This window comes from Kogia breviceps, chromosome 10, assembly GCF_026419965.1.
Source record: "Kogia breviceps isolate mKogBre1 chromosome 10, mKogBre1 haplotype 1, whole genome shotgun sequence".
Classification (NCBI taxonomy): Eukaryota; Metazoa; Chordata; class Mammalia; order Artiodactyla; family Physeteridae; genus Kogia; species Kogia breviceps.
Window position 1 is genome coordinate 46402913 of NC_081319.1, and position 26106 is coordinate 46429018.

Genomic DNA, 26106 nt, shown 5'->3' on the forward strand with positions numbered 1-26106 from the left:
TCATGCTTTTCGAAATCACTGATCTAGTGCCAGCCTTCTCTGCTAGACTGTAAGTTGTGAGAGGAGGGCCAACACACCTTCTGTGTCGCCACATTCCCAAGCCTAACAGTAACAATGGTAACAGCAACCATTCAGAGATTACTAATGCATCAGGTGCTATGCTAAGCCCTTTTATGTTCACCATTGCATTTTATCTTCCCAGCAACCCTAGGTCACTGACATTGTCCCGACTTTACAGATGAGGAAACCATGGCTGCTTGGCTCCTAAGTGGCAAAACCATGAACCTAGGTCTGACTCAATAAAAAGTAGTGTTACATCTACTTGAGCCACTTTTAAGAACTTCCATAATCTGATGCCAGCCTATTCATCCACCCTAATTTACCACTGTCCTCTTCAGGCAAGCACCCTTACTTATTGTCTCCTGACCACTTAATATGCTCACTACAGTCTCAACATTTTGCCCCTTTTCTTCTATCCTCTGGCATTTGTCTAGATCAATTTCTCTCAAATTAGTATTTAACAGAATCAATAATGTACTCATCCATTAGAAAGTTTCTGAAACTTGTTCACAAATTTGTTCTTCTATAGAAGGCTTATCCTTCATGAAATAATTGTTAGAATTGCCTACAAGCAACTCCTATAATGTCTACCGGAGGCTGAGAAGAGTTCCTAGTAATAGCTTATATTTTTAAAGCACATTTCCCACAGACCCATGTAATGATCTACTAACTAGATAGGACTACAGAAATTATGTAGTCCAATCTCTCATTTCTAACTAGCAGAAAACTGAGAAAACCTTGATTGGTCCAGGTTATACAGTCAGTGGAGCAGTGAGCCAAGACCATGCCGTACCCTCTTGTCTAACAGTACTAATTTATGATAACCGCTGCCACTCAGCATTAACTTCACAAAGGCCAACATTTCAAGTCTCTGTTGGCATCTACTGCTTGACTGCCCAGGTTCCAGTCCCAAACCTCCAACCTTCTCTAGCTTATGTGACCTTGGGTTAATTACTTAAAACTATTCATACCTCAATCTCCTCCTCCATGAAATGAGGATCATAGCTTCTACTTCTTAGGGTTGTTAGGAAACTTAAATGACATTATACATGAAAAGTGCTTAGAGCAGTGTGTGGCACACAGTAAATGCTCAATAAACGTTAGCTATTATTCCTGTTTGTTAAATAGTCTTTAACTATGGCTCCTACAAAAGGCATAAAATGTTCTCCCTCTTTTCTTGGAACTACTTGTGCTACTTTGAAGAATGATAGTTTTTTTCCAAATTGAAATAAATACAAGACATTTGATGTGTTCACTTACTTTAATAACACTACATTTACCATGTTATCACCATGGAATGTAAATTCAGGTTAGACGAGAATTTCACAAGTACAACAAAGCATTCTGTAGTATAGCAAAGTTTGTATAATGTCTGACCAAACCAGCTTGCTCATAAATCACTTCCATTATAGGCAATTTATTTAGTTTAACATTTACGATTCTTTCAGAGAAAAATAAACAGACTGCACACATTTAAAAAGTATTTTTCATTTACCTTTGCATTAGCACTTAAAATACACACTTCTATTTCAAAATGCCATTTAAAAATTATTCTAATGTAACAGCAGCAAACTATAATTCTGCAATTACAAAACAGCTAAACGGGGATCTACAGTTAAGTTATTCTCATGTTTACAACTATGATTCTGAAACAGATACTACTTCAAAGCAGCTGTTACCAGCTCTTTAGGTTTGGTTTAAAAACACACACATAGTTGCTGGGAGGTTTATAATGTATTCCGTGCACTGTTCTGAAAGGGTTCTTCAAGAGCCAACCAGACCTTAAAACAGTACTCAGTCCACAAGGCTGTCAGAAAGAGTTGAATTAACTGGGGTAAATAGGACTCCTACATTACATCAAAAGCATATGATATTCTGCAGCAACTGGGAGCATTTTCAGGTTTGGCATGTTGTCCTCTTTACAACTAATTTTATCAGAAGAGTTTAAGAAGGTGGACATTGTACCACTATCAAGTGCATTTAAAAGTGACATGTTTTTGTGCTAATCTGACTCCCCTGAATGACCTAGCTAGTGAACTAGTCACTAGGCAAATCAAGCCTGCAAGAAAGGAAGCCAGTATTCAAATTACCGTTATCGTCCAACCCACAGAATTTATTTTCAACATAAACATATAACCTCAATATGAGATGTCTAACTAAAGCAAGCACCACCAAGACCAAGACAGCATCTCCTCTTCTAAGGTTTAGGTTTTGCCCAGAATTCTTGATACATGGAATAGCCCATACCTAAAGAAAAAGAATGCTAGTTAAGCATTTAAATATTTTCTTCAGTATTAAAAAATTAAAAACAGTTCATAAAGTAGCTAAAAGTAGCACCCTTGCTAGCATACAATATTTACAAGAGGAACAAGGCACTAGGCTGCTTACGTTCTTACCTTCTTAAACAATTCAAATTTCTAAAATTCTTTTTATACAATTTCCCAAGTATCTCAAGGCCAGTATGACTAGCTCAGACTGTTAAAATATCAATATTTATCTGGAAACTTTAAAAGGAGTTACTCTTGCTATATAATACCAGATAAAGTCAATTAATTATAGAGCCTATAAAAGCATGTAATATCTTTTCCACCTTCAAAAACTCAATAAAACAGCAATCATGTCTCTCCCAGATGATGGATCTTATTATCAACCCTACTTACATATCTAGACTCTTCAACGAAATTATAAACTCAGTGATGGGCAGTACTATCTTTTCTTTCTTTCTTTAAAACCTTAGTAAGATTATATCATAGACAGTAAACCTATGTCACTACTTGAACTATTTTTATTAATTCAGTTTTTATGTGAAAATGAATATAAGTGATATTTGCAAACTGCTTCAAAGTCAGCTAAAAGTATCTACTTTGTTTAATTTACAAAGAAATCCATTAATGGGGAACCACAAATTTGAAATGTCCTGTAGGAACCTACCAAGAGTCATTGCTCCCACAACAAAGCCTTGGGCTGCCACGCGCATGTGGATCAGGTGAACAGACATTTTAGTATTGCCCCTACTCTTCATTTTATACAATCCATATGCAACGATTGCTGCAAAACCTGCTATTCCTGTAAAACAGACAGTCACAAGTATGTCAGATGCATGGGGGCAGGGAATCAAGATGATTTTATCATCAATCAACATTCTATTTTTTTTATAAGGATGCTTTAGGAGACCATTAACCAGCTAATGTACAAATTGAATTTTTAATTTTTCCCCCTCAGAACTAAAAATCCACAATTGCAAGCAAACAGTAGCAGATCCAGAAAGTTAAGATCATCTTTAAAATGTGGGCTTGTGAAGCCAGTAAATAAATTCCCTTAAGAGTGCCAGGGGAATTCTTCTCTGTCTTACTTCCATCCCCAAAGGCAATCAGTTAATATAGTAGAGACTGTAATAAACCACAACTGTGAGTATAACAATTCTTAGTCTTGTAAGTCCTTCCAGCAAATCATTGAGACTGATGGTAGTCTTGGGGTCCCAACACATTCACTGAAATAAGTCACTAAAACAAGAAGTCTGAATACACAGAGAAGAATTTTTATAATGAGAGCTACATCATACCAATCTAAGCATATTTCAAGATATGAAAAAATATTCAAAAATAAATGCTTTCAGGAAATTCTTGATGAACCAAACAAGTTTACCACACTTCTACTGTGTTAAAGCTTACAATAGCTTATTAGACCATCAAAGTCAAACTTACCAATGGGGACAAATGGTGCCTCTCTAGCTTTTCGGATAAGTTTAGATCCCTGATCTTCATCATATGAAGAAAGAGAAACATCTGTGTCACTTGACATAGTGATTGAAGAATCTTCCTGAAACAGAATTTCCATGAGGTTCTGCAGTTAAAAGCATACTTCTTTTTATAAGATTATTCCTTTAAGTGGTACCAAAAAAGGCAAGATACTAGCCTGATTATATGAATTAGAGGGCAGAAAAAAAAGATTCATTTCTATCACAAAGGGCCCAAGGCTCCATTCTCCCTTTTTGGTCAATTTTTTTACACAGGATGCTAGTAGGCATTTCATCACAATAAAGTAATAAATTCAATTTCACCTTAGTCACAGTAACTATGTACATACTTCCTTCTGACTGAGCTGAACAGACTATAAACTTTACCCATAGATACAAAAGGGAGTCAAACATAGTATGTAACTGCACAAGTCTCTGATTGATGTCAATTACAATAAACTCAAAAGTTAACTGCCATTACCCATATAGTCTTACCTTAGCTTTTGGGTTTTTCATGTGCATCATACTCCCTTCAGTAATAATAGCTCTCATTCAACACTTTGCTATTCAAGGGGTTTAGTAGTAGTCAAGGTCCTCAAAGAAAATCCCACTCTAGAGGGGAAGCTTAGTGCTTAGTTTGAAAAGTGAGATTGTCCCTCCAAGCCCCCATCCTTATTGGGAAGAGTCCAATTCTGTCATCTGACAGAGAAGAAAACCTTAATCCAGGTAAGTCGTACAGTATCACACAGAAAGAAGAAATTACAACTAGACTTTCTCTTCTTTTTTGTGCTCCATTACCTGCTAATTGAATAAAACCTTACTTTCTCTGAGCTTTTATTATATACAAGGTTCAACAAGCTCAAGGTTCAGGATGCTCACTATATATTTGAAGAGACAGAATGTAAACACTGAAATAATGTTTCACAAATTAGATTCTTTAAAATAAGACATGCCAGAGTGTGATCACTTTGCCAACAGAGACAATGAGAATTTAGAGTGTGATGTCTTTTGGATAAAAAAGTTTGGGAAGTTTCAGAGAAATATTTGAGATTGGCTTTCAAGATACTACATAAATGGTGACTTCCCTGGTGGTCCAGTGGTTAAGTCTCTACACTTCCACTGCAGGGGGCATAAGTTCAATCCCCCGCCAGGGAACTAAGATCCTCCACGCTGTGCGGCAAAACAAAACAAAACAAACCGGCAACAAGATACTATATAAATGTACTAGATGGTAAGATTAAATACTGTATTTATTTTAGGCCAGTATGTTTATTAGTTCCTTCATAACAAATCTAAACTTCCCAAAGGCAAAAGTATCAAAAACTTTTCTGTTTTATCACAAATCCTCCTTCAACCTTCCTCACCAACCCCACATTCTATCACATTAAACTTCTTATAGATGGTCTCTAAACCTTCAAGCCTTTGCACAAGCTACTTCCTCTGCCTAAAACGTTTCTTCCCTTTTCATTTCCTTCAGATACTCTTTCTGGGCTAAGTCCTCCCATTTTTTGGTTTCTTACCTTAACTGACCTGCTCTGGAAAGTCTTCTCTGACTCTCCAGGTTTATGGTAAGTGCTTTAGTTACGCAGTCCCATAGGACCCGATGCTTTCTCTATAATAACTCTTTCTTAAAAATGCAAGTTTAACTGTTTTTCTCACTAGAATCCTTGAAGTCAGGAGGTTACACCTGTTCTGCCTGTGTCTATACCATAGCCTGGCATGATTCTTATTACATAAAGTAGACCACAAAATGCTTGTTGAATAAATTTTAAAGTAATATTTTCAACAATTAAAATTATTCCCAGGTAATTAGGAATATTTAGTGAAAACTTACAATTATACACATTTGTAGAGTCAGCAATAAAAATGTCAAGCTGTATGTACATGAGTGCTTATTTTTCTTTTAATTCTTATATTGTATCTATGAAAGAACACATGATAACCTGAGTAGGTCTTGGATCCTTACAACCACAAGAGACAAAACCATTATATACCACAATCCACTTTTAAAAACTAGCACCTTCTTTTAAATATATTAAAGCATGTTTTCTTCCTCTGCCTTAATTATTCCTAAACTAAGAAGATATTTGGGAATTGTCTTTAAAAGCAAGAAAGTTGGTATGTTTTCCTTTAATCTCTCACATCTGGATAACTTTAACTGTCCAACAGGTCAGTGGAGCAAAAGTTCCCTTCTCCTTCCTTTCAGGAGGGAGGAGGATCACCTTTCAGCAGTTTGTACGGTCAGGACACTAGATCTGACTTTCAGAAAGCAGTCCCTGGGGAAAGAATCGGGACGTGAGGGAACCATGTGGTCATTATGTCTCAAGTGACTAATGATAATCTGTCTCTGATCCAGGATACCTTGTGTGCACATTTCAGGAAAAAATAAAGGGGAATATTAAAAGTCCAACATATCACAAAGTTATTTGTTACTCTATGGTTCAAATTATATATCTAGCATAATATATATCTGTAACACTCCCTGAGTAAAAGATTTTGATAATTCTCTTCCTAATGACCACCTAAAAGTTTCCCAAGTATTCATGATTTATAGCCACCTAAATACAAAATAGTTAACTTTTTAAATATCAGGGTCAGTAAGTACAAATCATATAACTTGAGAGTAAAAACCCAGATTATTAATCCATGCCAATAGGTTTATTTTACAGAAGCAAAAAAAAAAAAAAGGTTATGAAGAGTTAAATGAACTGCTCAACAACAGGAATACATCTCTGGCAGGGTAGGATTAGAACCCAGCTCTCCTGATACACAGTTGTGGGTTCTTTTGATTGACAATATATTGCCAAATCATCTGTCCTATAATGCTGGTATGTATTTAATCTGAAAAACATTTAAAATCCACTCCTTGGGCTTCCCTGGTGGCGCAGTGGTTGAGAATCCGCCTGCCGATGCAGGGGACACGGGTTCGTGCCCCGGTCCGGGAAGATCCCACATGCCGCAGAGCGGGTGGGCCCGTGAGCCATGGCCGCTGAGCCTGCGCATCCGGAGCCTGTGCTTCGCAACGGAAGAGGCCACAACAGTGAGAGGCCCGCATATCACAAAAAAAAAATAAAAAAAATAAAAAATAAAATAAAATCCACTCCTTAACAGGAGCCCACATCTCTCTTTGAATTGTAAAAAATGTCAGCTATGCCTAAAATTAAATGGAACCTCTTTCCCAGTGACTTAATTCATCTAACGATTTCAAGTGTGATTTGAAATTTTTTTTTCCCTAGCGCCACTTCTGAATTTTCCTTTATTATCATTTTCTCATCCACCCGCAGCAGCTGACCTAGATCTCTGTCGGAAAGTTGAACAGGTACAAAAAGAGGCACCTATAACCAGATACTCAAAGCCAGTTTGTAAAACACGAAGTAGTCTGTAAACTTGGTAAGGTACTACTGAAGACCTTTCCAAATGCATGGGAACCTAGAAGAGGCATAAGGGAACTGGAGCTGCCCAGCATCACGTGATGTAAAAGATTTAAGGAACTTCACAGCCCGTCATTTTGGTCACTGGAACTACTATCTAACAACAGTGGTTTCAAATTTTGATTTTGCATCCGTTACCTGTCAGCCTGTTTAAAATGGCTGCCAAGGCGCCACCCCGGGAGATTCTGATTCAGATGGTCTGGGGCAGGGCCCAAGGAATCTGTATCTTAAGAAGACCCCTTCAAGAGATTCTGGTGCACAGGGAAGCAAGAGAACCCCTGGTATACAGAACTCAAATACGATTATCATGCTGGGGCCTGGTACAGCTTCAATCCATCATAACTTTTCATCCAAACCGGTCTGGGTACTTCCGAAAGCATAGATTCCTTCCATAGGAAGGAATTTTATTATTTTCCCGAAGAGGGAAATAACTGCTTCCCGCACCGGTAAAATAAAAGAGGTGAATAAACCTGCCGAATCATTTCGGCTGCTCCCAATACTAATCCCGTGCTATGTTTTGTAATTTCTAACCTGGCAGGTTTACTTTTTAGGGAAAAATGTAAATTACGTCAGAGATGCTTGATACGTGCCCGGGTCCTTCTTACCTTCCTAGGGCCGAAGAGGGTCGCCAAAGGTGGAAGGGAATAACGGACCGGGGAGAAGATGAAGCCGATGGCAGGAAGGTCGTTTGGTTTTACGCCCTCCTCTCAACCATTCAACTTTCCTCCCCTCTCTCTTCTTGTGACCTTATCAGGACTCCATGGCCGGAGCGCCCGCCCTCTCAATCCCTCCTCACCCACCCCGCTCTACGAGTTCTCCGAAGTCGGCCCCAGCTCCGTCCCTCCCCAGCTCCATCCGCGAGGCCTGAAGCCTTTGCTGCATCCCCTCATTGGCTCCGTACGCCCTCACCAGCCTCCCCTGCACCGCGAGGTGGGGCCTGAGCTCCGCCAACCAGACTTCGCCCCCTTCAGCCCAGGCATCGCCCCCACTCTCAGTCCTGCGACCCCCAACCCTCCCAAGGTGCTCTCAGCCCGGCCCAACACGGCTTCACTTCTTCCCATCCCACGGCCCGGCTTCCCCCGCTCCCAAAATCCCGGCATCACTTACAGAGAACCACACCACGTCGCAGGCTCCTACCGGCTTCTGACGCACCTCGCCCACCAGCAGTCGGCTCGGCTTCTCCCGGTTCCGCCCACAGCCGGCTTCAGCCAATCAGAAGCCAGTGGCTGGTACGCCCGTGTCTGTGCCGGCGGGTTAGTGCGGGCCTGTACGCGGTGGGTGGGGCGGCCCGGAGCGAGCTCCGGATTGGCTGGGGAGCCGTGCGTGGGCGGTGACTCAGCGTGCCCGGCTCCACGTAGGGATCGCGTCAGAGGTGAAAGGTCGGCTACCGGGATTCCGTGGAGGACGCTGGAAGGGTCTTGGCCCTTGGCCCGGTGGTACTTGAGATTACTCTCGCCGTTTTCCTCTCGGGACGCGGAGGCGGTGGCGGCGGCAGGGAGCACCGCGAAGGCGGTGTCCCGAGCGCCGGCCGGGCGGGGCCGGGGATCAGGGGGTTCAACCGCGGCCGGTCTTTGGGGGGCTGCGGGTGAGGAGGGAGCACGTTCCTGCCTTCAAGGGCGCCGGCGGCGGTGGGGCGCTGGAGCCACTCCCAATCCTTGGCGGTTATCCGCCATGAACGTGCGCTGTTGGCCTCTCGGCTTCGCGCTTACACTGTAGTGGGAGGAAGCCACTCATTGCAAGCACGGGTGACTCCACCTAGATTGGGGTGGTTTACCTGAGGAAAGAAGTGTCAGAGGCCCCTTGTGGCAGTGAACTTTCCGGGACAGAGCCCCTAATTTGTTCGTAGAGCAGTCGATAACTACCTGGCGAATTAGTGCAAAGCATCAAGCGCTACCGTGGGGACTCTAACTAAACTAGAATCTCTGGATGTAACCACGAAACGAGGCCGACTGCCAAGTGCTTTATCTCACAGGTAGGAGCTCAGTGTCTTAGGCTCAGGAGTTTGAAAATCTTTGTCTCATAATTGAGTTAAAACACTGGTAGGAAACATTCATGCTGAGGACGATAAATTAAAAACCCTTTGGTCATGTGGAGTGCTTTCAGTTGCTTGAGGGCACGTATTTTGTCTGGTTCATGCAGGCATCTCCTTGAACACTGTCTTTGAGCTCAGTAGGGCCTCAATGATGTTAAAAGAAGTGACAGGGGTGCGGCCAAAAAAAAAAAATTGGAAAAAAAAAAGGATAAGTAGGAAGATCAGGAACTCATTTAGGGTAATTAAAGTGATAAAACAGCGTGACAGATTTGAATATGAAAGTCATATGCATAAGTAAAGCAAGGGCTTCCCTGGTAGCGCAGTGGTTAAGAATCCTCCTGCCAATGCAGGGGATACGGGTTTGAGCCCTGGTCTGGGAAAATCCCACATGCCACAGAGCAACTAAGCCCGTGCGCCACAACTACTGAGCCCGCGTGCCACAGCTACTGAAGCCCACATGCCTAGAGCCTGTTCTCCAAAACAAAGAGAAGCCACCTCAATGAGAAGCCCATGCACCACAAGGAAGAGTAGCCCCCGCTCGCCACAGCTCGAGAAAGCCCGCGCACAGCAACGAAGACCCAACGCAGCCAAAAATTAATTAATTAATTTAAAAAAAAAAAAGCAGAAGTCAAGTCCCTTGATTCTGGAAAAGCAAAGGATAACTGCAGCAGTGACCACAGCATGTTCATTCCTGAAGAGGATTTATATCATTCAAAATAATGTTAGCTAATTTGCTAATTTCCAGAGAATGAGATTTGGGGTCAGGCAGACGAGTGCTGATCCCAACTTAGCCACATACTAGCCATGACCTTGGGTTTCACTTTCTTCCTTTGTAAAGTGAGGATAAAAGTAGTGATGGTTAATGGGGAAATAAATGTAGAGTGTTAGCTATTAGTTTAAAAATTCCTATGCCATGCATTGTGCAGAAAGATGCAGATGCCCTATTTGTTTAAGAAATGATCTCTTTCTGATCATATGTAGAAACCAAAATCTTGGTAAATGGTGAGGATGCCTGTCTGTATCGGATGATGTAGAAGTTTTTTTAAAAGATTGTTCTGTACTTTATTCAGTATCATGTTACAAGAAAACAGTGACAGCTGATTAACATTTTCATAATTTTTCATAAGACATTGGTGACAAATGTACAACATATTATTCCATTCTTCTTACTTTGTGTTATTTCAAAGTATAATATTGATGCAGAAGACTTTAAAAAATTATTTGGGTTCTCATGTATTAAATTAATCCACCTGTAATTTATAGGAAGGCAGCACAAGAAGTGTCTGACAGCTTTGCTAATTTCCCCTCTTTAGAGAGCCTCCGTAACTTCTCATGCTCCAAGTATCTGTCTGCACATGATCATATGCACTATAGGAGAAATGGGCTTCTAAACTCAGATTTGGGCTAAGGCTCAGCTTAAAGCTACACTATCTGTTTTTTGACATCCTTAAAAATATACTGGGGCTCCCCTGGTGGCGCAGTGGTTGAGAGTCCGCCTGCCGATGCAGGGGACACGGGTTCGTGTCCTGGTCCGGGAAGATCCCACATACCGCGGAGCGGCTAGGCCTGTGAGCCATGGCCGCTGAGCCTGCACGTCTGGAGCCTGTGCTCCGCAATGGGAGAGGCCACAACAGTGAAAGGCCGGTGTACTGCAAAAAAAATAATAATAATAAAGTGTGATCTTTGTGGAATTTTGTCTAAAACAAATATTAAAACTTTCAAGAAAATTGGTAATACCTATGACTATTTTCAAACTACAGTTGAGAGTCACAGTCAGCAAATACTGGACATGTATATTGTGCCCTGTATAGGACTCAGAAATTAGACTCAGTTCCTTCCCTAAAATAATTTATCATCTGATTAGGTCAAAGGAACAGGTATAGAAAAATATCAAAAACAGTCTGTGATAAGTGCTTTGAATGGAAATCCAGGTAGATATCATAGTGAATGAGCAGTTTCAAAGAAGGCTTCTTGGGACAGGGGCTTGAATGAGTGGGCTTTGAAGGATGACTAGCATGTAAATAAGTTGGAAGAATATTCCAGAAAAAGGAAACAGTGGGCAGAGGAATAGAGGTAGACTATGGTATTGTAGCTCTGGCATGGAGGACAGTGAGTGGGGAAAAGGCAAAGATTTGTGACTAAAGCAGAGTCAGAGAATAATGGAAAGTAGGCCTAAGCTCACTGGGGAGGACCTTAAACGCTAATCAAAGAACTTGGACAATATTATATTAGGTGGCCCTTGAAGGTTTTGGAGCAGGATGTTTCAAGAGCTGAGTGAATTTGAGGTACTTGGTAGTGAAGTTGAATGCATTAGAAAAGGACTATCAGCATTTCTCTGCCAGAAAACAAGACTATTCAGTATGTAGCTTATTATATTTTTTATTATTGAAGCCATATCCTGGGTCGTAAGGATAGCGAAGGCTACTACATGCTGTGGTGTCATCCCTCTACCACCTTGACAAGGCTTGCTGCTTTAAAGTAGCAATAGTCTATACAGACAAGTCTCCAGGGAGAATTGACTAAGGTCCAGGCTATCATAAAATTCCAGACTCCACAGCACATCCGTAACTGAACATAATTATCTCTCTCTTCTCCTTCCCCCTGCTCTGAACACCCCTTCCTCATAATCCTGTACCTTCTCTTTAAATTCCCTGACTTGGTTGGTAGAACTGCTTTTCATCCCACTAACTGAACATGAAACCTGGGTAAATCCTTGATGCTACTCCTATTTTTGTGCACATGTAGCCAGTGACATGTGGGCAGATTACTGAATGACAGGGGCCAGCCTTCTGAAGATCGGTGGCAGAGGTGAGACTGTGTGCTTTCACTCTCATAGTACTGTGCTCTGACCAAACTGGCCCAGTGATGTTGAGAGCATCATTTATACAGGAAAGCACTTAAACAGATTAAATAAGGAAATATATTTGCATCATTTTACGCTTGATGCAAGACTGTTTTCACTGATATTTTCCAACAAAAAGCTGTGCGGTTGTCACTAAAAAATGGATCTTGGATTCACTGAAGCTCCTCAGAATTCCTTTTTGTTCTTGCTGTTAGTTATTTGGGCAGGGGGGTGGGCACGGAACTTCTCTAACTGAGCTGAAGTCCTCCTGCTTCATTCCCTTGCTTTGGAGGTAACTGGATTTGGAATTAACAACACAACCATCTCATCTTAAAAATTTATATAATTTTATGTACACCTGAAACTAACACAACACTGTAAATCAACTATACTCTAATAAAAATAAAAAGGTAATGCAAATCATACAATGACCAAAAAATTTATATAACTTTATAACCTATATAATATATTAAATGTGTCTTTTAGTAGAGAATGAGTAAGCAGAATTTGGTCTTTTAGTTTTATGTAGTTTATATCCTGATTTTAAAAATTAGAAAATTTGTAATCTTTTATAAGCTATATAACTGAAAAGATTGACTTATTTTTATAATCTGTATTTACACAGGTAATTTGACTAGATTGCGCAAAGAAAGAATCGATCACTGGAAGCAAAAGCTTTCTGTTCACCACAGGTGAACAGCTCTTTCCACCAGAAAGGATAAACATGATTTTCCACCTGGGCTCCCCAGCTGGCTCCTGGTACTTGGTGTGATGGAGAGTTACCGTGGTTATGCATGAACGTTGGGTTACAAGCACCCTGGCATCAGAACCTCTGTTAAACATTTCTGTCCACAGCACCCGATGGTGTGCTGCACGTGGAAAATACTTGTTGACTCAAGACTGTCTCTCTGCAGAGGTGAGTACCTGAGTTCAGGGACTCTAGCTGCATTTCAGCTACTGGGGCTGCAGTAGCTGGGCAGGGACTGTGGGCTCCTGTGACTTCTTAATTCTCCTGATCACGCACCATTGACAGTCTCCCTTTCAGAACCCTCCTCTCCTCTCCCCCACTGCCTTGGATACTGATGGCCTCTCTGCTTCCCCCAACTCTGTCTCTCCCAACAATGATTTAGGACTATTTTTACAGCCTGCTAATTCTCTGAGAATGAGGTGCCTCTTATGGAAGGCATTGCCATACTCAGTGGCACTGCAAATAGGTTTCTATTGACTGATCTCCAGGCCCTCCAAGTCATTTTGCCTGTGACACTGATTGTGAGGCACCATCTGTTTGTCTTGATGGCTTAATGAATTGAGGGCTCATAAACGTAGCCAACCTCTAAATTAGATCCATATCTCAATAAGGACAGGATAATGGTCTCCTTTGCCAGAGATGGATGGACAATTACTTCTATAAGTCTGAGGGAAAAATGGATTATGCAGACAAACACTTCACCCAAATTGGTGGCCCTGAATTACTGTCCCTGTGCTGATGCTTTTGCTCAGGGACAGGAACCCGCCTACCCTGTTTCTGGAAAACCTGGAAAAGAAAGATACATGCCTGACCCAAGTTCACTCAGTGAATCAGCAGGCAAGTGCTAGCTAGTCCTTCTGCTACTTTGTTTTATGAGAGTCAGAAGTGTTTCTAGAATGATGAGTATTAAAATAACTGTAGAAAAAGTGACCTCATAACGTTGGCCTGTTGCCTAGTACAGTGTGTCTGATTAGAGAGAAATGACAGGCCATGAGATGGCTAAGCATTAAGTGCCCTGCGCAGATCATGATTTCTCCTGAAATTGGGTGAGTTGTTGCTTAAGGGCAGTTCACTTTTTCCTTTAGCTAGGATATGGAATCCTTGTGATCCCTGAGCTATAGTGAGAGGGTGTCCCTGGCTTCCCTCTTACCTGTAAGTATCTTACATCAGAAACAAGCAGCACCACATGCAGCTACCCAAACAGCCTGCTGTACAACACCAGCACACGCTCAGCGCCTCCCATTCCCTGGGCACACTGCTACGTACTTGATGTACTCAAGTGATCATTAAAACAGCTCGATCAAGTAAATATTATTATCCCCATTTACACATGAGGAAACTGAGGTTCAGCATGGTTAAGTAACTTGTTTATGTTTCCATAGAAGCAGAGGCAGGATCTGAATCCAGTCCTGTTTAGCTCATACTCTTTCTGGAAGGTTCCATTGTCTCTGTGCTTTCTTTTCCTTGCCTGTGTCTGGTCTTTCTCTTACCTTCCATTTCCCCTGTTAGAATCCTTATCAATCAAAACTTTTGTTTTGAAATATGTGTGTGTGTGTGTGTGTGTGTGTGTGTGTGTGTATGTAGGTATATCTATATATGTATGTATATATTCATAAACACATGCACTTTCATATCTGCATATCTATATTTATAGATATTACAGATATTTATAAATAGAGGTATAAATAAATAAAATAAGGAAAGGTGTACCCCTCAAATCTGTTTTTTTTTAACGGGGAATGTAATTTATTTATTTTTAAAATAAATTTATTATTTATTTATTTATTTATATTTTGGCTGTGTTGGGTCTTCGTTGCTGCGCGTGGGCTTTCTCTAGTTGCGGCGAGTGGGGGCTACTCTTCGTTGCGGTGCATGGGCTTCTCATTGCGGTGGCTTCTTGTTGCTGTGGAACATGGACTCTAGGCGCACAGGCTTCCGTAGTTGTGGCACATGGGCTCAGTATTTGTGGCTCATGGGGTCTAGAGCGCAGGCTCAGTAGTTGTGGCGCAAGGGCTTAGTTGCTCCGCGGCATGTGGGATTTTCCCAGACCAGGGATCGAACCTGTGTCCCCTGCATTGGCAGGCGGATTCTTAACCACTGCACCACCAGGGAAGTCCCCCCTCAAATGTTAATGCTGGTTTTATCTGAGTATAGAATAATAATTTGTGATTTTCATTTTTTTCTCTGTGTTTTTCTTTTCTGTATTTATCAAACCAAATTTATTGTGATCAGAAAACACTTTTTAAAGTCTTTTGTATCCTTTCAACTTCATATGCTACTACCTTTGTAAATAAAATCTTTCCTGATATTCAAGCTGATGCTACCCCTTTTTCTGTTTCTCTCTCTTTTTTTTTTTTTGCCCACACCATGCGGCTTGCAAGATCTTAGTTCCCCAACCAAGGATTGAACCAGGGCCACAGCAGTGAAAGTGCCAAGTCCTAATCACTGGACCACCAGGGAATTCCCTGATGCTACCCATTTTTCTTTTGAAACACACTCCCTTTCCCTAGAACTTTATATTTTGTTGAGTCATTTCTAGCATTTTGCTTTGTATTCTGTGTAACCTTAGCTTCTCGGGGCCCCACTCAGATATGAAGAGTCAGGGAAGCACACCTAATAATAAAAATGGTAACAGAAGAGTTATTACTCCAATTTGCTCCTGTCAAGAAAGCTAGGATCTTCCTGCTATATCCACTATATCCAGTCTTACATCTCTTTTCATCCTTGTGATCTTAGCTGTGTCTCCTTCACATTGCTGTTCCCATGACATGAGTCGACTGTCATGCTCACTCTGGTGATTATGCATGATGCTGTCCTGTCTCCTATCACTTGGTGCTAAGCTACGCCCCATTATTCTATCAGGCCCCATACAGTCCAGGCTGTGCCTCTGTTCTTTTTCACTTTGTTGAAGTTGAGGAAGGACATCTCTTCCCACCCAGGTTGTACTTTTTCAAGTGCAACCCGTACAAGTTACCCCTTCCCCTTGTTTTCTTAATCTCTGATAAAACCTGTTGTGTGACAACTCTTATGTTTGAGTTTTTCTGTCTTACAGCACCCCTCCCCTACCCTCTTGTCTAGAGGAACTTGTACTAAGCTAAGTCAGGGCTCAGAGTAATCTGATCCAATCCTTCCCTATTCTCAGTCAAGGGCCCCGGACAGAAGGGCCCACAGCTGTGCTTTTGTGCTCTCTCCTCCGTTCTCCCTCTCTCTCTCTCTCTCTCTCTCTCTCTCTCTCTCTCTCTCTCTCTCTCTCTCTCTCTCTCATCTGAGAGATCAAGGCGTGATTTCATTTTGTAACTTAATCAAGTGTCTCTGGGGCAGCCTGTTAGCCTTCATCTCACCAGTCATTGTCTTTCCAGGGAGGCCTATCTGGGGCTCCCAGAAATGGAAGCCTGGTGGCCTGCTCTGACATACGCAATGCTTGAATAGACAAGCAGAACCAGCCCTCTTTGGGCTATCAGTCCACTGTGTCCTCTTCTAACCTCTCCATTAGCTTCTAAGACACTTGGAGAGGAGCTGAGCACCATTCAGCTTTGTACACTCTGAAGCAACTAGCATAGTTACATAGGATGGCAAGAACTCCATTAAACTTTTGCAGAATGAATTACTACAATCCATTGAATCTTGTGCTCTGCTTTTCTTCCTTAACATTATTGCAACAAATGATCAAATAAAAGTCAAAGTTTAGTTCCACTTTTTTCTATGCTAAGTATATCACACTGATTCCAATTCCATCACTTATCTGAGTTTTAAAACATTGAGATGTAATTCACATACCATAAAATTCACCCCTTTAGGGTGTACAATTCAGTAGTTTTTAATATATTCACAAAGTTGTATAACCATCAGCTTTAATTCCAGACCAGCATTTTTATCATGCCAAATCTGGGTGATACCCATTAACTATCACGCCCAGTTGCCCTCTCTCTCTCCCCAGCCTCCCCCCTCCGGCCCAGGCAAGCAATCACTAATCTATTTTCTTTGTCTATGGATTTGCCTATTCTGGATATGTCATAAAAATGGAATCATATAATATGTGGACTTTTGTATCTGGTTTCTTTCACTTAGCACAGTGCTTTCAAGGTTCATCCATGTTGTAGCATGTATAGGTGTTTCATTCCTTTTTGATGGTTAAATAATATTCCAATGCACAGATATATATGTGTGTGTGTGTGTGTGTGTGTGTGTGTGTGTGTGTGTGTGTGTGTGTACACAGACATATAAATGTACACACACACAAACCACATTTTGTTTATCCATTCATCAATTGATGGACATTTGGATTGTTTCTACTTTTTGGCTATTATGAATAAAATTATTGGGAACAGTCATGTACATGTTTTTTCTGTGGACATATATATATAATTTCAGTTTTCTTGGGTGTATACCTATACCTAGGTGGATCATATGGTAACTTTTATGTTTAACTTTTTTTTTTGGCCATGGCACTTGGCTGTGGGATCTTAGTTCCCTGACAAGGGATTGAACCCACACCCTAGGCAGTGAAAGCACAGCATTCTAACCACTGGACCACCAGGAAATTCCCCCATGTTTAACTTTTTAAGGAACTGCCAAATTGTTTTCCAGAGGAGCTGTACCACTTTACATTCCCAGCAGCAATTAATGAGGGTTTCAATTTGTCCACATCCTCATCCACACATATTATTGTTCATCTTCTTTGATTATAGCTATCCCAGTGGGTGTAAAGAGGTATCTCATTGTGGTTTGTTTTTTTTTTTTTTTTGCGGTATGCGGGCCTCTCACTGTTGTGGCCTCTCCCATTGCGGAGCACAGGCTCCGGACGCGCAGGCCCAGCGGCCATGGCTCACGGGCTTAGTTGCTCCGCGGCATGTGGGATCTTCCCGGACCAGGGCACGAACCCGTGTCTCCTGCATCGGCAGGCGGATTCTCAACCACTGCGCCACCAGGGAAGCCCTCTCATTGTGGTTTTGATTTTCATTTCCCTGATGCTAATAATGTTGAGTATGTTTTTATGTGCTCATTGGCCATTTGATGTTTCTTTGGAAAAGTGTCTATCCGGTTTATTGCATGCTTTTATCATATCATAGGGTGTTGAAGATTGTCAAATGCTTTTTTCTGCATCTACTGAGATGATCACGTGGTTTTTGTCTTTTATTCTAGTAATATGGTGTATTACATTGGTTGATTTTACTATGTTGGGCCAACCTTGCATTCGTGGAAAAAATTCCAATTTATCATGGTGTGTAGTATATGTTGTTAGATTTGGTTTGCTGGTATTTTGTTGAATTGTTTGTTGTGTGTATGTGTGTGTGACTATATCCACAAGGGATATTGGTCTGCAGTTTTCTTTTCTTGTAATGTCCATTGGATTTTGGTATCAGTGTAGTAATGGTTCATAGAATGAGTTGGGAAGTGTTCCTTCCTCTTCTGTTTATTGATAGATTTTGAAAGGATTGGTGGTAGTTCTTTAAATGTTTGGTAGAAGTCACCAGTGAAGCCATCGGATCATGAGCTTTTCTTTGTGGGAAGTTTTTTGATTATTAATTCAATCCTTTATTATAGGTCTATTCAGATTTTTTGTTTCCTTCTAAGACAGTTTTGGTAGTTTGTATTTTTCTAGAAATTTGTCCATTTCTTCTAAATTATCTAATTTGTTGGCATAAAATAGTTCATAGTATTCCCTTACAATCCTTTTTATTCCTTTCTTAATCCCTCTTTTTTTCCTGATTTTAGTGATTTGAGTCTTCTCCCTTTTTTTCCTTCTAACTTTTTGTTTCAATTTTGTCAATTTTGTTGATCTTTTCAAAGAACAACTTAAAATTTTTTTTTTCTCTGTTGTATTTTTGTTCTCTCTTTCATTTATTTCTGCTCTAATATTTGTTTTGTCTTTCCTTCTGCTTGCTTTGGGTTTAGTTTGCTCTACTTTTTCTAGGGTCTTAAGGTAGAAGGTTAATTCCTTGATTTGAGGTCTTTTTTCTTTTTTAATATAGGCATTTACAGCTATACATTTCCTTCTAAGCATTGCTTTCACTGTGTCCTATATGTTTTTAGTACTTTGTTTTTGGTTTCTTTCATCTCAAAGTATTTTATAGTTTCTCTTGTGATTTCTTCTTTGACTCATTGGTTACTTAGGAGTATGTTGTTTAATTTCCACATAATTGTGAATCCCCTAAATTTCCTTCTGTTGTTGATTTAATTTAATTACATTGTGGTCAGAGAACATGCTTTGTACGATTTCAGTTCTTTTAAATTTATTGAGACTTGTTTTACGGCCCAACGTATGGTCTATCCTGAAGAATGCTCCAGGTGCAATTGAGAAGAATGTGTATCCTGCTATCATTGAGTGGAGTGTTCTATCCAAGTTTTTAGGTATTCACTTTCACCTGGTAAAACACTGTTCATCCTTTGAGTCCCAGGTCCAAAGGATTTCATCTGTTAAGTCTTTCTTCATCCATCTCACCAGGAAAAATGTACAATTTCCTCATTTGAACTTCTGTCACCCATAACTATGATATATAGATATGCCAACACCTATAACTGTGATATAGCCTTTATTACAAGTCAGTCTTTCTACATGCTGATGTTATGGGTTTCTTTTGTGCAGGGACCAAGTCTTAACTGTGTCTCCATATCCCTGAATATGGAGTATTCATTAGTGACTTTAAAGCATGCCATTAAAAGGATGAGAGAATTTGGGGGTTATTGAATACCTTTTAAATATTGAACCCTAGACTTTGTACTGTAGAGAGTGGAACAGGAAAAGAAAGGCAGGGCACTCTGCCTCTGGGGAACCTACAGCTTATATAAGAAGACAGTATATCTGCACGAGAAACCTTTAACACAGGATCTGACCAAGTGCCAATACAAGGGCTCTAGGAGTTGGGCTTGTCCACTTTGTCTCTGTCTCTCACTGTGCATGGGAAAGAGACTTATAGAGCTGTGAGGTTGGAACAACCCTCAGGACTCCTGATTCCCAGTTGTTGATCAGTGTGAAATCCTCAGACAGCTGATCACACAGCTTCCGCTTGGACACCCTCATCCACAGGGAGAAGGCCCACTAAGGACTTGATGATGGTTGTTTGCCAATTTGGGGTGGCAAGGGGAAATTGAATTGCTTTTTAGCTACCAAACACCCTTCAATCTTCCCCATAAAAGAAACTATAAGCCTGAAAAAATATGTGTAAAGTCAATAAGGAAGGGAAAGAGCTCTAGTCAGAAGCTTTAATCTCAGTGGGATAGGTCACAGGATACTTACATTACATTTTGATGTCAGATAAAGAAAGTCAGATCAAGTTCATCCTGAGAAGGGTCACTTCTGGTAGAACCAAAGTAAATTATTTTCTGAGGCCTATTGTTTTCCCAGAACCCACCTATATATGAATGTTCTGGGAAGGTCTGAGGCTATGAGATTTGGAGAGGTGAATTCATCCCACAGACCAGTTAGATGTTTTATTCTGTCTGATTTAGGATTAAAGACCAATGACTTCAGGGGCTCATTAGGGTATTTCTGGAGGCTTCTTGTCAGGAATACAGTGTAGTAAGGAAGATTTTTAAGCCAGAATGTAAACTGTTTTCTCTAGACGCCTCTGAAAATAGAATTATATTAGAAAATAAAATTATATTATGAAGTACCTACAATTTTCGTGATGTACACTAAATAAAACAGGAGGATGATATAAGGGCTGGCCCATAGTTGTAATAGTTGACCAAATGAGTAATATCTTTGTTACAATCTTCATGATCCCATTTATTGACAGCTAGTCAGAACACTCCTGGGCAGAACACTCCTGGGAGAGGGGAACATCGAGCCACCTGATGTTGGAGAATTAGAGAAGGGACAGAGCCGGTCTGGGGGATAACAGACTTGAGCAGGGTGGAAGAATGGGCAAGCTTTGGGTGGACAGAACGAGAGAAGAGATAAGGGTTGGTGAGAGGGCCACAGAGGTTGGATGTATCAGACATGTTATTTGACCAGTGCAAAGTACCTAGGAGGCTGTAAACCTGGGCTTTGGTAGAGGCAAGGCACAGCAAAATTGCTATCTTCCGTGTCCACATAGGTGTGTCAGGAGTCTTACAGCTTTTGAACAAGATTAGCTTACTAAGTGCACATAAGTCATCCATGTGACTGTGCTCTAGGCAATAGCACCTATTGAGTTGATGACTAAGGCATTCTGTCTATGACTTACCAGAAATTCTCTTCCCAAGGAGGTCAGGGGAGAAAATGGGAGCGGTGGGCCAGGAATAATGGGCAATTCTGGGTGGGCCAGAGTGAGTCACCTTCCCAATGCGAATACCAGAAGATCAGGCCAAGGGCTTTTGTCTCCGCTGTTTATTCTCTTCACCTTTTCCCCCAATCCTAGCTCTGTCAGCTCTTTCATCCTTTGACTTTTCTGACAGGGCCCTGGAGTTGGAACAGCTCTAACTTTACAGATAAAGGCCCTGAAGCCCAGAGAGGCCTTATTCCTGCAAAAGGCCAATTTCAGAGTTGGGGCTAGAAAGGCCTCTTGACTACCAGCCCCCCTGCACTTTGTCCTTTCACCACGTGACTTTCCTCTTTGAATTGTCTCTCCATTGTGTCAACTGAGAGGCAAAAGGGACACAGAACAGGACATGGCAGAAACTTGACGTTGTGTCCCTCAACTATAAGGTGCCCCAGGGAACATAAGGAGAGGCAGGAGGAATCTGGGGCAGAGGCCCATCCACCATGACCCGATTCTCCCTTCTTTTCTTCTGCAGTGTAGTCCCTACAAGTGACAGCATCTTGCTTTGAAATTTTGTCTGTGATTCCGCTACCCCTGACGATTTGACATAGTCAACAGGATATAGAGCAACACAGCAGAAGAACAGAGGTATGATGTAGGATGAAGCGGCAGGTGCCCAGCTCATGAGATCCCTGAATGTCTTACTTTTATGTTCTCCTCCCTTGCCTTCCACTCCTGGTGATGCTGTACCTAAGGTCTGTCCCTGGGCTGGTTTACTTTTCAGAAAGGTTTTGTAGCTTCCAGCAAGCATCATAAATTAAACCTGTTGGTCTATCTGTTTGACCTCTGTTGTAACCCTCTCCTCTCAGACCCCTCAAAAGCAGGTGTACTCTCTTTCCCCTTAGGTTAGATAAATGTTCTATGGATGCTCCTGTCTGGGTCAGGAAGGAAACTCCAGCATCTCTCCAGTCAGTTAATTTAAAACATTTTGGTCCCTCTTTTGTATAATTTGGAATTGGTTATACCAGAGATGGCCCAGAAGTTCCAAGACTGATCCTGGGACCATAATTTCCCGAAATGTTTAAGGCAAAACAAACAAACCCTCATCATTGCCAGACTGAGTCAGAGATCTGTGAGAAAACAAGGAAATTTCCACCCAGCAGAAATGGCAAAACCTCAATAAGGCTATTGGTGAAATTCTTTTCTGGGAAGTCTTTTATGTACCTGTAAAAAGCCCTTGATAGCAAAAGATCAAGCCCTCCTACCTTTAGAGATGTCCCAGTTGTTACTTAATGCTTCCTTATTCCAATCCACCCTTCATTGCTTTGCTTCTGATATTAGAACATTTCTTCCTGTCAGCAGGCTCAGGGTTAAGTCTATCAGTAGGGGGTGCTGGAGGGCAAATTTCTTCTGCATGAGTGGGTGGTTTCTTTATCTTCTGCTTACTAATACTCCAGTTGTGGGGCAGTCCTGCTTGTCAGTCAAGGCCCAAATATTGAAAATATTGTCAAGATATAATCAATATTAAATTATTAATGAGATATTTACATTCTTTTATTACGCTAAGTCTTTGAAATCTAGTGTGTGCTTTATACTTGCACCACTTCTCAATTCGGACATTCAGGTGCTCAATAACTACATATGGCCAGTGGCTACTGTATTGGACAGCACACCTCCAGAACATGGTTTACCCACACATACTTAATGGGAGTGACACTTTCGGAGACAGTTTAAAAAAGAAACTGCATAAAAATCTTAGACTTTATTCTGTAGCTTTATTGATCATATTAATAAGGTATTTTTTAAACCATTTTCTTGTATTAGAATGAACATACTAGTGACTATTATTTTAGGAATCAAGATTTTCAGTATAAAAGAAAAGGAAGTACAATCACAGAATCAAGAATTTAAGTAGAAACACTCTTGAGCATTACTGTTGAGTTTGCTGCTCAATCATGTTATTAACTCATTTATTGGTGTCATGAAGAATACAGAAACTGTTAAAAATAGCAGTTAGGAGACATTTTCTGACTCAAAGGGAATATTAGTAGCATGAACCTATACGTTCTGCCCTTGAGTCAGAAGAAAACCATGTGAAATATCCAAAATCCAGGACTTCCCTGGCAGTCCAATGGTTAGGACTCGACGCTCCCACTACAGGGGCCACAGGTTCCATCCCTGGTTGGGGAACTAAGATCCTGCATGCCGCGTGGCGCGGCCACAAAAAACCCCACATATATATGTGTATATATAAAATATCCAAAATCCAATTGGATCTAATTTTTTTTTTTTTTTTTTTTTTTTTTGCGGTACGCGGGCCTCGCACTGCTGTGGCCTTTCCCGTCGCGGAGCACAGGCTCCGGACGCGCAGGCCCAGCGGCCGTGGCTCACGGGCCCAGCTGCTCGGCGGCACGCGGGATCCTCCCGGGCCGGGGCACGAACCTGCGTCCCCTGCATCGGCATGCGGGGACCTCAACCACTGCGCCACCAGGGAAGCCCTGGATCTAATTTTAAAGATCCTCAAGAGTTACATAGTCCTATGAATATGGAAGAATGCACAGTTCCATCAGGTCTTCAAGTTCAAGGGTTTCTAGAGATATTTATGTAAAGGTATGTACATATCTTAACATATATACATTTATGTATCTTAAGATTTTGAAACTGAGTCAAAAAATCAACATGGCTAAGAGCTGTGGACTTTTAGGGAGAAAAATGCATAACATAAAACTTGAACCCAGGGAAGTGGACTAGATGATCACTCCCCTATTTATGTATTTAAGTATATATTTATGTATTAACTTTTTCTTTTCTTTATTTATTAATTAATTTTAGGCTGTATTGGGTCTTCGTTGCTGTGCGTGGGCTTTCTCTAGTTGCGGCACACGGGAACTACTCTTCATTGTGGTGTGCTCAGTAGTTGTGGCTTGCAGGCTTTAGAGCGCAGTCTCAGTAGTTGTGGTGCACGGGCTTAGTTGCCCCGTGGCATGTGGGATCTTCCCGGACCAGGGCTCGAACCTGTGTCCCCTGGGTTGGCAGGCAGATTCTTAACAACTGCGCCACCAGGGAAGTCCCAACGTTTTCTTTTTTTTCCTAGAGTATTTTAAAGAAAATCCAAGATATTGTATATTACATTTATATTATGTTATATTATATTATTTCACCCAATTATTACCTTTGACATTTTGGAGTCATTAACATAATCATATATAGAGCTTAGTATTGCCGATGGTTTCTCAATAAGATTCTCAGCCTCCCAGCCCAACAGTCTGCTAGCAGACACTGATATAGTAACTTCCTTCCTTAGGTGGGTAAACATCTTTTAACCTGGGAAGCTTCAGAATAAAGCATAGAAATATTTAAGGGAAGAGGCCCATTAGCGTTAATATTTTTTGTGTGTGAAGTAAGTAAGTAGTGATGCTTTATATATTTGTCACAGGAAGGGTGGGTTTGGTCTGGTAGAATGACAGCTTTGTAACTGATTTGAAATGTTTGAGCAATATACATTTTTCTAAGGTGAAATCTTACTAAATTATTCTTAATATTGAGACATTTAAGAGACCTTTAGATTCCTAACATTTAAAGTTTAGTATATTGGATTTATAAGTATTAATTTCTCCCCAGGAAAGCTTTGTTTATTATTTAAAGCAGCTAAAGTACATCAAGGGAAATGCTTGAGATGAAGCAGGCCATTGTGTGAATACATTTATAGTCTCCCTGTTCTGATCTCTAGCCCCTTGTCACTTTCCAATGTAAGAACCACCGAAGAGCCTCAACAAAATGGGACCCTGATACAGAAAAGGCTGCCCACACACTAGCAGGTTCCTATCCTGTGCTACCTATTTATAGCCTCCACCAAGACGGGCAACCTGTGGTCGCAAGTCCCTCCTTCTCCTCCCTGCCTATCAAATGAAGGAGCGTGATAGAATAAAAAATGCTAGGTTTGACTTGGGTTTTCCAATTTATTGGTTTTTTTCTTATGTGCACTGCCTTTCATCTGTCACTGGTATCGGGGGAAAGCACTCAAAAAAGATGATCCAATCGTTAGGAGTTGTCCACTGGATCTGAGTTGTTAGGCTTATTCTCTGGGTAGTGTGAGGCGACCCCTAGTGGAAGGCAGATGTTAACACAGTCAGAAGAACTCAAAAATGCATTCCTGTCTGGGAAAAGATAGACTTGTATCTAAACTCAGACTAATGTTTTCATTTTATGGGACAACTTTTCAAACGTGTATACATTACAAACCACACATCCCTTCCAACTTCCAAAGCTCTGGTGAGCTAGAAGCAAAATTATGGCACTAAGCGAAACTAAACAGCAACAAGGGGGCTTTACATGGCCTGAAACGCTTCCAAGATCAAGATGAACTCTGACCAAGATGAACTCTGACGCTGCAGTTCTTCAGTCTACCAGATCTCGATACTCAAGCCATATCCACATTGTTATCTAGCTGGTTTTCCAGTAGTGTCACTCCAACCCTGAGACGTTTCTTACTTGTCTTTTGCATTCTTTTTGTCAAGTACTCAGTTATGTCCTGGGTTCCTTTGCAGCCCAGGCCACCCTAGAATCCATATAGCACGCATGTTCCAGCAGGATACAGGGTCTACGAAAAGGAATTTCAATAAAGAACCTAGATGGAAAGAGCCCTATGATGTTCTCTTGGCCATCCCTATGGCCCTGTGAGGCTGTAGACCATCCTCAAGGGTGCAAGGGTGACCAGCCACAACTACGTCAAAACTGACAGCAAACAAGGTAAATCTTGATACAATTCATAGAGACCACCAAAGCCCTGGGAAGCCTTTAGCCTAGAAAGAAAAGGGGGTTACTTTGTGGCATTCAAGATGCACTGAGTGAAGACCACAAAGTGTGGGACTGTGTGGAGATGCCACATAAATATCCTCCAGTGTGTGAAAGAGAAGACTGCCGGGCTAGTACTATAGGATTCTTAAGTCCTCACCTTGCTTACCACCATGGTTTACTGCTGCATATCAGGAGGGTCTCTCTTCCCTGCCCCTTTCCGTCATAGCTTCTCATTCAAATGTCTTTTTCACTGGTGACCCATGACCACCCGGTAGTT

General features: G+C 41.3%; 1 protein-coding gene and 1 non-coding gene across 6 annotated transcripts in view; one reads left to right on the forward strand and one right to left on the reverse strand.

The window, feature by feature from the left end:
* Positions 1-1302: 1302 nt before the first annotated feature.
* HIGD1A (HIG1 hypoxia inducible domain family member 1A) lies at positions 1303-8437 on the reverse strand. Of its 2 annotated transcripts, none has more exons than XM_067005631.1 (4): positions 8335-8437; positions 3765-3879; positions 2992-3126; positions 1303-2307 (listed from the first exon to the last, which is right to left on the reverse strand). In XM_067005631.1, exons 2-4 carry the CDS (start codon positions 3859-3861, stop codon positions 2258-2260), a joined length of 282 nt encoding a protein of 93 aa, XP_066861732.1. In that variant the 5' UTR covers positions 3862-3879; positions 8335-8437; the 3' UTR covers positions 1303-2257. The 2 variants fall into 2 exon arrangements, with proteins under 2 accessions (XP_066861732.1, XP_066861733.1); XM_067005632.1 differs by having other exon boundaries at positions 3765-3875; positions 8335-8402.
* Positions 8438-8564: 127 nt separating this feature from the next.
* Positions 8565-26106, forward strand: part of LOC131764397 (uncharacterized) — a 38018-nt gene continuing 20476 nt past the window's right edge. For 2 of the 4 annotated variants that reach the window (XR_010834991.1, XR_010834989.1), the window contains exons 1-2: positions 8565-9199; positions 12727-13017. This is a non-coding gene — a transcript (uncharacterized protein). Of the gene's footprint in view, positions 9200-12726; positions 13018-21567; positions 21681-26106 lie in introns of all 4 variants that reach the window. The other 2 variants (XR_010834990.1, XR_010834992.1) reach the window with 2 other exon arrangements.

What these genes read in the sequence shown, in the direction of transcription:
- HIGD1A (XM_067005631.1), bottom strand. Translation starts at nt 3,861, where the DNA reads ATGTCAAGTGACACAGATGTTTCTCTTTCTTCATATGATGAAGATCAG. An exon ending in GGCACCATTTGTCCCCATTG is followed by an intron (nt 3,127 to 3,764) that starts GTAAGTTTGACT and finishes TCTGTTTTACAG; the next exon opens with GAATAGCAGGTTTTGCAGCA. An exon ending in TGTGGGAGCAATGACTCTTG is followed by an intron (nt 2,308 to 2,991) that starts GTAGGTTCCTAC and finishes CTTTTTCTTTAG; the next exon opens with GTATGGGCTATTCCATGTAT.